The 13,423-nt window shown below is 40.5% G+C and overlaps 1 protein-coding gene across 5 annotated transcripts in view; it reads right to left on the reverse strand.

The window, feature by feature from the left end:
- Window positions 1-13,423, reverse strand: part of CLCN3 (chloride voltage-gated channel 3) — a 61,574-nt gene that overhangs the window by 31,171 nt on the left and 16,980 nt on the right. Inside the window, exon 1 of one of the 5 annotated variants that reach the window (XM_038179019.2) lies at window positions 3,421-3,677. The exons of 3 other annotated variants lie outside the window; for them this stretch is intronic. In XM_038179019.2, the coding sequence (XP_038034947.1) occupies window positions 3,421-3,499 (79 nt within the window). In that variant the 5' untranslated portion in view covers window positions 3,500-3,677. Of the gene's footprint in view, window positions 1-3,420; window positions 3,678-13,423 lie in introns of those variants that run through there. One more of the 5 variants, XM_038179021.2, reaches the window with a different exon arrangement.

Consider the following 13,423-nt stretch of genomic DNA (forward strand, 5'->3'; position numbering starts at 1 on the left):
GAGGAAGAAAAACATGTATTATTACAGATTCGTTTTCTTGTCGTAAAGTACATGGAGAATGGTCTATACTATTTCTTTAGTTATGGCCCAAATAGTGGCTTCATATATGCAAGTGAAGAGTTCTGGGGGTCCTCAATCTATCAAATTTACAACTTAAAAATACAGACAGTGCAAGAAAGAAATTAGAAAAACAAAAAGGTATGAGGAGATGTAAAGTTATATAAAGCAAACTTTACAGAAGGAAGTAATCTAGCATCTAACAATGGCCAAGGCGATAGCCAGGACAATAGAACAGATAATCAGATTTCTAAACACTGCTGCTGCATGTACTTAACAACTAAGACAAGATGCAACAAAAAGAAAAATTCTGCTAATATGATTATCCCAAATCAGGCCACGTTCAGGCCCATGAAAGGCCGAATATTGATTTGCTCATTAGCTTTCTAATACCGCAGCTACTAGCGCATCTCAAAGACTTCCCCACTGCTCATAGCATGTTGTAAGCAGTAGGATATTGTAACCACCTTCACGCAATGGTGGGCGGCCCTGTCAGTGCACAGCAAGTTACGTTCATACGGGTGGGTTAATGACCCCCAGCTTGTTGTAGCTCAGGTTTTACTACTGACAGCTTGACTGCCATATATGTATTGCTATTGCTTATGCTTCAAACTTTTAAAGAATGGCAAAATCATTGCTTATGGAGGGGGTAAAAAAAAAGGGGAGTGGAAATCAAAGAGTGTGAATATGTCTGTGAACAGCTGGAAGACAAATGAGATGCTGATAATTAGGAACTACCCCATGGGTCCAGCTAAAAAGAATGATGCAAAAATAAATCCAAGGGCAAATAAATGAGTAACACAAACAATTTATTTATACAATATATATTACAGTACGTGGCTTATTATATATAATAAATTCTTCTGAGAAAGCGTACATGTCAGTTACTTCTTATATATGCAGTCCTGAATCGGGACTTAAAAATACTTTCTAAGGAGAGAAGTAGTACTTTTAACTCTTTTTATTACCACAGAAAAGACTAGAAGTGAACTCTGTTCCTGCAGTTACATTTCAGTATACCTGGGAGGGTAAGGAGGTCTGGAATGATGTGTTTAGTACCTCATAAAGAGAAGTATCGGGACAGAGGAAGTTAAAGGAAGGTCAGATAACAAAAACAGATTCTACTGGACACTACTTGTTCCCCCCCCAATAAAATGACAAGTAGTAAATATATATTGTTCATCTTTTCATATGTTAAGAATATATCCATTTGATGTTTCACAGAATATTCCCACTAAGAAAACTAAAATATCTTCCTAATGCAAGCCAATGGGTCAGATGTAATAATAATAAGTACTGTACTTTACATTTCATCTCATCCAATGTTTGTAAAGCCTGTTAATGAAACCTCAAAGACCCCTAAAGTGTTAAACAGTCATTTCATCATTGCTGAGGTTCATTCACTTGAGGCGAGCCACTGCAGTCAATTAGTACAACAAATGCTTTGCTGTTACAAAGCAGTTTTGCAAGACGTGAACATTACCGTGCAGGACCAAGCTGTTAGTATGTGAATAACGAACGAAATTCCACAGGCCTTAACAACTAAGTTTCTTTTCTCAAAGTATCTTTATCTATTTTCTCCTAACTTGTTATTATAATGCTCTGAAATCTACATGAGGGAGAAACATCTTGGTAGTATCTTTGTCCAGATTTGCAGCTAATGTAACAAGTATAAAGAATTCACTTCAAGTTGCTGCCTTTGTTTGCATTTTAAGACTTATTTTGATAGCTAATGACGGTAACAAGGATTACGGTGGTATTACAGATCAGCAGGAAATATACACAAACTTTAATGAAATCTGTGGCACAAGCTATGGTCTGAAGAAGCAATTTTCATATGAGTCATATGGCACTTGACTTAATTTGTCAAGATTTGCAGGAGATTATGGCAGCAATCAAAATCGCGGAGTTCTGTTTGGCTGTTTTAATCAGAGTTCACAGTAGCAAACTGAGTAAGCACTGGGTTTGAATAGCATTTCAGAATATTGGAAGCAACAGAATTCAAGGAAGCAACTGCAAAACTGAACGAGTCACATCAGGGAGTTCTCCCGCTGGTGCCATGTGATGTCACCGAGACGCAAACACTCAGCCTAGCCCGACTGTTTTCATTGCACTGTTTGTAGACCGTATGCTCAGAAGCTAAACTCTAACGTGCCAGACACCATTTTGCGCTGCAGTTCTCTACTTTTTCTATTGAAAAATCAACTAAAATGTGTTAGTTTCCAGGCATATAATAAAACCGATCCGGTTTCAATGTCTAACTATAATCTGCAGTGCTTCAAAGTGTAGTCAATAGGGATGTTAGCAGGGATCTGCACTCACAGGTAATCAGCATGTACAGCCAACTCATTTTCACACCTACCTGAAAAAAGAAAGCCATCTAAAGAGATCTACTTCACACCTCGCAGATGTATTAGGAAAGTACCATCCTCAATTTCTCATAAGGCATTCTAAAATTTGACATAGAAAACTATCCAGCTACCTACTATACAATTACGATCTGTGCAGAGAATACTGCGATCAAAAAGCAGCAGCACAAGGTTAAATATGTCCTTGTCTTAAAATACCCTAAGCCACGTTAGAACTTGTTGACATTCTAAACATATGCTGGTAAACACCATAAGAATCATAAAAAGAAAACAATAACCTTTTGTGTAAAGAATTAAAACAGATGAAGATGCCAGATGAAAACAAAAGAAAGTGTGACCTAATTTATGTAAACAAGTAAGAGATGATGAGGACAGACACAACAGATTAAAACAGAGAAAAATAATCTTATGTAAATGATCCTTATTCTCAGCGTACCTCCTCTCTAATGCCATCGCCAGCAGCCATAAATGCTGGTAAGCTTCTAATTTTAGATTAGCCGATTTAAACAAAACTGAAGTGAGCAATTATCGCGCTTACTGTGCTCTAAGCACCTAACCCAGTGAAATGGGAGCCGTCCTCAGCACTGCGAGGCGCCGCTCATTCATTCCTGCTCCCAGTTCTCTCGCTATTCTGAGCTCGCGCGGCTTTTCAACGGCCGTTCCGCTCTAAGTTCGGGCTAAGAAGCAAAGGGCAGGCTCCGAAGAGCCTTTTCCTGGCAACGCTGCCCTGCTGCCGACCTGCCCGCTCGCAAGCCGCGGCGCAGAGGCCACCGCTCCCCGCCGCTCCCCTCAGCCGTAGCTCCGGGGCCGCGCCGCCCTCCCGCGGCTCCCGCTCCCCCTTCCCGCGGGCCGGGCCCCGGGGCAGGCAGGGGAGGAGGAGGGCGACGGCTGTGGCGGTGGCGGCGGGGCGGTGCGGGCGGCCCCTCGCAGCCCGCCCGCTCGGCCGGAGCCCGGCGGGGGCGCTGTGTGGGCGGGCGGGTGCCCGCGGCGGTACCTCGCTTGTGCAGCTCGCGGAGCGGAATGCCGTCTCCTCCCCCGTCGTAGGGCAGGTAGGGATCGGCAGGGGCGTCCATGGCCGCGGCGCCAGCAGCCGGGCCGCCGTTGCGGGGGGCGGCAGCCGCTGTCAGCCCAGGGCCGGGGCCGGGGCCATGCCGCGCCGGGACCCCCAGCGGAGCCGGAGCGGGACCGGAGCCGGAGCCGGACGCGGAGCCGGAGGCGGCCGGGGCGCAGCAGCGGGCCCCGCCCCGCCCCGCCCCGCGCCGTCACGGGGAGGCGCCGCCAGGGCCCGCCGGCGGCTGCGTCACGGGGCCGGGCACGGGCACGGGGCCGCCCGGGCGGGCGCTGAGGCGAGGCGGGGCCGGGCCGGCTGAGGCGGGCTCCCGGCGCCCTCCCGGGGACGTGCGGGAGCCCACGGCGCTGCTGCGGCCGCGGCTCTCCCAGCGGGAGGTGGCGGGCGCTGAGGAAGAGCTGCCCCGCCCGGGGGGCTCACGGGGCAATGTCGAGCAGCAAGGCCGGGCTGCGCTCTGCCCGCCTCTCCCCGGGCTCTGGGGTGATTGTTCTGAGGCTACAGCAGCACAACAGCCATGTTCTATTGGAAAGCTCAGAGGGAAGAGAAATGAGAGAAAAAAAAAAAAAATCAGTGTAGTAAACACAAGTCCATAGTGGAGCTTACAGCGCACACAATAGCCAAACACTCCCAGCCCCACAAGAAGCATAGGCCCTGACGTGGCAGCAACCCCAAGCACTAACCCAGCTCCCTAGGGGATACCCCATAAAACAGCTACTGCCACAGCGTGGGCAAAACCCAAGCACCCTAGCACGTCTGTAATGAGTAGCTGAAGACATAATGGCTAAACTCACTTTAAATGCACAAAAACAGCATTCAGTTTGCCCATGTATTTCCATGTCTATAAATACATTGCTTCCTGCTGCCTTGGTATTAAAAGCAAATATTTAAGCTTTTGCTTTCAAAGGCAGACGATGACACAAGAACTAGAATTACAGTAGCACTGATTGGTTGGTAAGAGAAGGGTTTTCTAAAATAATTTATTTTTTGTCTGAATCCTGCTAAGAAAAAAATAATGGAAGGGTATTTTTGATGAAGCATGTGCACATGCAGATACACAGGCATGTGCAGGAGTGCTTGCATTGAACCTGATGTTTCTGTAAACTCACATACAGATACAAGGTATGTTTGCTGTACAACCTTGTACTGTTCCTATATGGCAATGTGTGATACATGACTTGTTTCACGTGAGATCTTTTACACATCTGCAGCATCAAGGCCTTGCTTCAGCTTCATGCACAGAGGACAGAAAGAAAGGGATTCATTTTGATATGCTTGCCTTTTCACCTCTGTAATATGACTGATAGCCAACTGTTAGTTTTCAAATGCAGTAGTTTCTTAAACAGTTCTCCAAACAGGTCCTTAAGGAAGTTATTTATTTTATGAGCCATTGCCAGTGTTACAAGCCACATACTCTAAGTGATCTTGCTGAACACAAGAGTAGGATCAAGAAACTGTACTTACTTCACAGACCTGTAATATATCAAATCTTAAAAATATGGCTCCAGTACAAGTGTTGAGATAGTGCTGATATCTGGAGATTTGAAAATAGAAAAGTGCGAGAATAAGCGAAGAAATGTATGTGAGCCCTGTAGCAAACTACAGTTTAGAAAAAAAAAAAAAAAAGCTATCTTGTCTCTAAGACAGAGGTAACCCTGGAGATAACTCAGTTATAAAATATTGGCATCTTCTGATTTGGCGACATCTCCATTTGCTCATCTATACAAAGAACTGCTTTCTGAAGGGTGGCTTCCTACAATCACCTTTTCAACAAGAGCTACTCAATCCTCAAGTGTGGGAGCATCCATAAGTGACTTTCTGACCCTATATGCATTAATTTATTTTTGTACCTGGAAAAAAAATAAAAAAGTAAAACCTAGAGGATTTAATATCCACCCAAAAATTAATACCTAAAACCCTTACATAAGATGCATCTTAAGCAATGAAAAGTCAGGAGAAAGACAGACGATGACTTTTGTGACTATGTATACACAGTCACAGAAGTGCTATCCTACTGGTATCACTGAAAAAAACACTCTCTGGCACCACAGAAGATGTCCAAATTTTTTAGCATAAAACCACCTCTAAACTATCCATAGGACTTTAGTTTAGAATGAAATGCAATAGAAACTCTTGCACATTCTCAATTCCATACTTAGAAGGAATCTCCTATTACATCTAAAGAAAAAGTCATTTGTGGCAAAAAGATTGCCAATTTCGGTAATCTGAAGAAAGAATTATTAGAGCATATTGTTAGTATTACAGCAACTGTCAGCGCATTTATTATATGTTGATTACAGAAGACAACACTATAAACTCAACTCCACACTGGAGAAAAATACGGAATAGAGGTTATAAAGAACTTGTATAACACAGACCGGAAGATCACCACTAATTTAAGATATTGTTACTGAAGGCCTTTGAACTGACAATAAAAGTTTGTTAGAGCAGAGAAACGGCTAACCTGGTAACCTAAACCTGCTCACTGGACTAAGGCACATGCAAAGTTTCTACAGAAGTCTAAAATCCAGACTGTACTGGAACAGATAAAGGATGACTAGCTAGAGGACTTACCTGATAAAACCTTTGCTATGACAGAAAATAACATAGTCTGCAATGTAAAACAGATGCAACTTCGTATTTGGTATATAAATCTTTAAGAGCCTATCTAATATTAAATTACCATAGCTCTTCCAAGGTCACCGCTCGTAGACAGGCTGCCAAACACAGTTCTTTGTATCATCCTAAACAGAACAGTCATCTTCCCTTCTCAGTTACCAGCAGCTTGTGTTCTCATTGTTCAAAACCACTGCCACCGCATGTATTACCTTCCCTACATGCTGGTCTTGTTTATTGTAAGCAACAAAAAGAGAAAAAGACACTGCATGCTAACCTGACCAAAGTAAGACAGTCATTTTATTCATCTCTAAAAGTCTATACAATTTAATGTTTCCAAAGTATTCCTTTTCTAACTCATTTGAAGAAGTGTTTGCCTTTAACTGTCTGATAACTGTATATTCAAGAGCACGTCAGTTATTTCTATTGTGAAGTCCTGCAAAATTCAAAATTGTAGCTAGTGAAATGGTGTCTGTAGTTAAAGAGGTATTTTGGGCATTATGGAGCACATAACATCATGAGCACTTGTAAAGCTTAAATTTAGTTTTACAATAGCTTTATTTTCAGTGATTGAGAAGCTCTTAAAAGCAGCCAATTTAGGGCATAAAAAAGCTCATATGTAAACAGCAGGTTTATAGAGTAGCTTGCTTTCAAAGAGATTTCATCACAGTAATTATACTCTAAGGCCTCAATCCCAGAAATCCTCCATGCCCAAATAGCTTCATGCATCTAAGTGTTCCCATTGTTCTCAACAGGCACGTACTGTTCTTAAACATCATTTAGATGCATCTATCTTTGCAGAAAAGGGCTTTAAGTCCGTTGTTCTGGAAATACCACAATGTATTTGTGTGACACACCTTTAAAATATGCTGACGATGAAAAAAGTTACCTTAATCCTCCTCCATACCATATCTTTTTCCTTTTAGGATGAGGGAGAAGAAACACCATCTGAACATATCAGAATAAGTTAGAGGTTAGACAAATCAGGATAACCAAGGGAAAAGTGTTTTGAGGTGACAGAACAAAGCCAATGAAATGTAGGGGAGCATCACAGAGGTATGCCAGCCCCCTTAGCCAAGGCTGAAGAGATGACCTTAATTCTGAAGCACTATTCTACCATATCAAATTAAGAAGTAAACTGAGTTTAAATAATACAGCTGAACACCTTACTACATACAAGCCAAACATTTTCTCAATTCCCTCAATTACTTGGCTTATTCTGATCACAGACCATGTAATTTCATTGCACCAGGTAATGAAAACAAAAATCAGGTCTTTTATGAAATTCCAAATGTAAGACTGACAATGCTGAATGATCTCAAATAACAAGAGATGACAAAAAACATGTCAGATAATTACAAATGCTACTGTGGCCAATACAAAAGATGTTTTAGTGACTCTTCACGGTCATTTCCTTTCCTATTATTCAAAATGAAAGCTTCTCCCTCAGCAGAGCTAAAAGACAGTGTTCTCTTGAAAACGCAACATAAGAGAGCTCTCTCCCAAAACAGCTACCGTCTCCAACCATTTTGAAAGGACTTGAACCCACATGTGCCCTCCACTGATGGCTACATATGGAAGCATCCACGTACAACAGGGTATGCAAACAACACACAAAATCTCTCAAAACCTACCCTTTCCAATTCCTTTCATTTCCATTCCTTTTCCTTCCCACTTTATTCTCCTGCCTTTTTTCTAATTTCCTTTCATGTGGATTGAGAAAAGGATAAATGGCTAAACTAAGCCCAGACCTAATCATTCCACCACCTTGCCTTCTCCTTTTGCTTCCTCTGTCTCAGTTTACTAGCCTTGCAGCCGTTTCAGTCTGACTTGGTTCTTTCTGTACAAAATCATGCAACTTTCTCATCTGGGTCACACAGCAGGGCCGGCAAAAGGAAAACTAAAGACAACGCAAGAAAGACAAACACGCTCCTCCCAGTTCCATCACACAGTCTAGGATGAAATAACTTAAAGGTGCCATCACAGGAGAGAAAGAAAAAAAAGTCATAGAACTCGTACATACCATTAGATTAGACACAGTAAAAATGGCTTTTTTTTTTTTTTTTTTTTTTTTAAGTCTTAACATTACAGAGACCCGAACTTCCTTCACTCATTAGCATTACATAAAATCATGTGCTTGATCACAACAGTGTTGGCAAAAGGCTTCCCAGCTCTGTATGAAGCCACAGACAGAGGACTCCGTTAAACTGTTTCCACTGCCACCTCATCAAAAGCCTCAATGAGGCAGACTATAACATGGAAAATTTAAGACAAAATATATCGCAAAAGCATACAAATTTATAACATATGCTGCTGAGTACTTAAAGGCAGATGGGGCTTAAACAAAATGGGAAGAAAGCCCAGAAGAATGTGCTTAACAGTAATACACTGAGTTTTATTATATTTTCATTTTCTTATAAAGGAAAAAAAATAGTTTGTTTTCCTAATTACAGGTGTTTTTCCCCCACAATCATTTGTTTCCCACAAATCTGTTACTTAATTTTGCTCACAATCATTTCATCCAGCAGAGAACACTTGATTCCACGATCTAGCCTAATAAGCTTGCTTCTTCATTGGCCAACCACAGGTTCTTGAATTATGCTTTTACAGTGTTGTATAACTTCCAGTGGTGCTTTTACTCACTGGCCAGACAAGGAAGGTAATTGAAGTCAAACCCAACTAGCAAACAATGCAGTAGAACAGGTCACAGAGCCACAAACACATTGTGTAATGAATTCTGAGCCTGACTTCCCCCTTAGGATAGCTGAACCTTCACTGCACGTCAGTGAAATATGAGTAAAGGCTCCCCATCGCCAGGCAAAGGTTAAGGGCAGAAGAAGAAATACAAAGAGAAAATAATGAAAACATGGTACAATGTTAATACATAAGACCAAAAATAAAATATAAAAAAGTAAGCCTTTGTTCCGTAAAGACTACTTTGACCACTTAGCCTGAAAAAAAAATGAAGACTATTTCCTTCAGGTTTCTTTTCACTTTTTTTTTCTTTTTTTTTTCCTTGGGGTTGTCCACCACTCTGTTCTTGACCTACATCCCATTGATAATGGAGAAAAACCCTTAAAATCAACAGACTACAGAGCTATCAGCCAGGAGAAGTGCTTCCCCCCCCCTCCTTTTTTTTTTTTTGTTTTTTTTTTAAACTTGGTCAGCTTTACACTCCCCTTAAAATACGTATTTTTACTGTACTAATCAGGCAAGGAGGATTGTGAAAGAAAAGGAGGCTATCTTCTGCATGCATGAGATCACCTTGCTTTCTCTTATTCTCTAAGAGCCTCTTCGCTACTTCCTACCTTTTTTTTTTTTTTTTTAAGAAACATGTTTTAGCTATTAGATTGCCCTTTTCCTGCTTTAAGATTGTTTAATTCTGTCCAGCATTTCTGATCTGCTGTTCAAGTTGTATGTGCAAGGGATAAAAATCCTAACACCAACAGGTACACACCTCTCTAGACATGCCGTCTATATTAAGCTTACTCCTTAGCTTCAAGGATATTAAATCTTCTCCATACATAAACTGCATGAACACAGATGCCGTGTCATCAGCAATTTTGTTAATACATAATACTGCACTATGCCAGGCATGTTTGAATTCTGTGGAACTGTGAGCTCAATACTCAGGAGTGGTCAGAATTAAAATTGAAGACTTGCTACTCTGTTTCCGTGACATGCCTATCTTCCCAATACTGTGCAAAGATCTCATCCCTCCCTTAAATTACAGATACTAGAAAAAGCTCAGAAGGAGGCAGTAAAAATGATCCAAAGCATGGGACAGCTGCAAGGTCCAAGTAAGTAAACCAGAAATACTTAACCTGGAAAAGGAGCAACTGATAAGCAAAGGAAATAAGTAGCAATGGAAATCAATATTTATTATTTAACCATCTGTTCTAATAAAAGAGCTCTTAGAGTTACTATTTTAGAGGATCAAGTGCACTGCAAAGAAAAGGCAAGGACAGATTTTTGCTCAGCAGCATACATTGTGTAGAGGTATAGCAAAACATAAGCTGCAAGTGATTTGATATCTCATACTGGTGATTAATACACCACTCACTGATTTGCTGTAATCAAATCATTACTCTGATGCAGTTCTTTTGCTGGGAGACTTGGGATTTTAATCGACAATTCTTTCCTTTCTACCCCCTTAAAAGGGGTCACTGCCACCTTTCACAGTGACAGCACTATGCCATCCATCTCCATGCTAATCCCAGTCAGTTTCTATGTGCATATAGTCAATGAACAATATCAGAGCACCTGCATTTGGCAAGATGGTCAAGTCATTCCAGTTTCAGGTCACTCTGTCCTCGTTTCATATCAAACCTTTTTGTATCAACAGCAGTCTCACTTCAATAAGCTTGATAACGCCTCCCTACAAACCCAATGTCTCAGCAGAAAGACTTTCCACAGCTGCAACTATCAAGAAAAAGAAGAGCTTAAGCATTTAGGCTTTACAAGGACAAGTGATGAAGTAGTCACAGCATCAGTCCATGCAAACGCATTGTCGAGTGTTAACCTAGGCAAGACTCTGGCAGTTATATATGTTCTCAGTAATATTTATACCTGAATTTTGGTTCAAAATAAAAATAAAAAAAAAGGTAATGCTTCTTCAAATAAAATGCAACTAAGCTGTTGCAGCTTGCCAAAGAATGCTAAGGGTGCTAAACAACTTCTTCATAAAGGAAGTCCGTGGAAGACAAGATCCACTGATAAGAACTAAAAACCTGGAAGCCACCACTAGGTTTAGAAAGACTCTCAGCCATATACGGAGCTGAAGGCACAACATCTGAATTAGAGAAAAGCACCAGCATGGTAAACAGGTAAGATAAAAAAGACATTTCAAACACCTGCAATTCACTCATCCAACAACTAAGAAAAAAAAAATTTCCCTTAACCCAAGAGCCTTCCAGACAGCTTCTCTGTTACTGTTTTCTGCCAACGATTTTGAAATCCTGGAAAGAAGAACCTTATTAATTAGATAGTTATCTATGCAAATACAGTGCATAGCAACTATGTTCCAGATAGATTAGCAAAATCAACTATATTCATTACTAGTGGAGAAAAGATAAAAGAAAACATGGTTCTATATTGGCAGATACCTTGTTTTCAGGCACATTAGTACTATGGAGCACAGGCAGAATGTCTGCAGCTCTAACAACAGTTAAAGAGGAAAAAAGTAGACTGTGAGCAGTAACTGACAGTTCAACAACGTCACATAAACTAGCTGTGCTTTATGCTTGCCCTTGTGATCAGGACAAGTTATCTCATGCTTCCTTTTGTTCAGAATCATTCAAGGCTAAATATATTCCTTACCTAAAAAGACCATCAAGGCCTTCAATGGAAATATTTCTAAGCTGTATATAACTTATTTTCCAAGTTAGTAAAGACATGTCAAACTGTTCTGCCCAGTCAGTTTTGTACCACACATATAGAAAAAAAAAACACGCTGAAAGTACAACATGACTTTCAAGACCCTTTCTCACATCATCTGTGGGTAACAGGAAGATTCTGTTAATAAAACTTTCCTGCACAAATAATGAAACAGGAACTTAAGTTCTTCATGCAGGAAAAGTTCCTTTCCTTTATATCTTTGTATTCTTTATTTTCTTTTTCACTGTGATAGCTAAGTAGAAAAAAGCACACAGGAGAGGACATTCATGTATTGGAGAAGATAGTATTTTAATTCTTCTTGAACAATTAACCTCTTATGTGATCGGAATTCGTTATAAAGAACCACATGCAATTGCTGAAAATTACCTTCTGTTCTTCAAATAATGCTGTATTAGTTGACTGTGCCATATTTGTTAAAGTTACCATTTAGTGCCCCTTCAGGGCACTAAAAATGTACTGCTTTGGTCTTTCATCATACTTTAGACAAACGTCTCCAACCCATAGGTACGGCCAGTTTAGGATAATCACGGTATTCTGCACCACTACCTGCTGACCTGTTCTTTTTTTCAGTGGCACTGCTGTTGCTACAAGTAGGTACTGGTGGCTGTAGCAGCAGCTTTTGAATTTCCAGTTTGCAGGTTGTCATATTAAGGTTAACTATTGCCAATTTGACGTTAACACCATATGCCAGACTGTAAACTGTCTCCACACAAAGTCACAACATAAGCAACTAAGCTCCTTCTTCAACTGAAGCAAGAAGCACTGTAGCTATTGAAAAGAATGCCAGGACTCAGACTCCCACAGACAGATCAAAGTACCTAGAAATGTAAACACCAGTGAGATCATTTGTTTGCAAACCATTTTTAACTGCAAATACGGTTTAATCATCTGATTTCAGTCAGAGCCTTGAAAAAATTGCAGTCTGACATTACAAAAAATCCACCTTGCTGCTGAACTTACCTTATAATTAAATATAAATTGATGCAGTCCTCTCCTACATCATATAAATAAACATCAGTTCTGAATAAAATCATGGGAACCTCTCAGTTTCACCTCACTAGTTGTTGAAACCAACGTCATAAAAGGAGAAAAAAGAAAAAAAGAACTGACACACTTGTTAAAAAAAATCAGGCCCAGCCACTGGCCAAGGATTGGGTGTCTCAGATTTCAGAGAAAGGCAAAGCAAGAGTATGCTAACAGAAAAAGCATCAGTTAGACATTTAGTCTTTTCATTCATTTACTAGTTAAAATAGTAATCTGGTAGTACATCTCCATTCATTTCACTTCTGTTTAGGATTCCCCCTGCCTCCCCATTAAAATAATGGAAGACAGTGTACTACTCCCGTGTAACTTTAAAAAAAAAAAAACAAAAAAAAAAAAAAACACTAAGTACTGTAGATCTCCTCCTATAATATTCAAAAGAGGAATTATTAGTTTATCTGGCTTAAATATTAAAGAACTGATAGCTTCTTAGTTGCAAGTATGAAGTGTTTAAATCGACCTAACAAGAAGCTACCAAAGAGTCTGAAAGTAAAACACACAGATCATCATGGCAATGGATCTGCATTTTCTTTCATTAAAAAATAAAAAGACTGCATACATGGAAATACACAGCACGTATTAGCATTGGTAAGATTTCCTCCCTATAAGAAGTCAGGTATTTCTACTATCAGTATAACATCACCATACTTCTCGTTAGACAGCAGTTTAATGAGGTAAAGCATTAACTTTACTACTACTGAGATAATCATTTTGCTGAGCAATAAAAGCAAGTTCTGATCAAAGCTGACAGGCAGTATCCCTTCTAGCCAAGGCTATGGTGTAAGCCATCCAAGCCTCCATGTGCATATCAACTCAACATGTTAAAATGCACTACACTCAAACAACACATTTCATGATGCCTACGCGTTTGCCATAA

This window comes from Anas platyrhynchos, chromosome 4 (genome assembly GCF_047663525.1).
Source record: "Anas platyrhynchos isolate ZD024472 breed Pekin duck chromosome 4, IASCAAS_PekinDuck_T2T, whole genome shotgun sequence".
In the NCBI taxonomy this organism is placed as follows: Eukaryota; Metazoa; Chordata; class Aves; order Anseriformes; family Anatidae; genus Anas; species Anas platyrhynchos.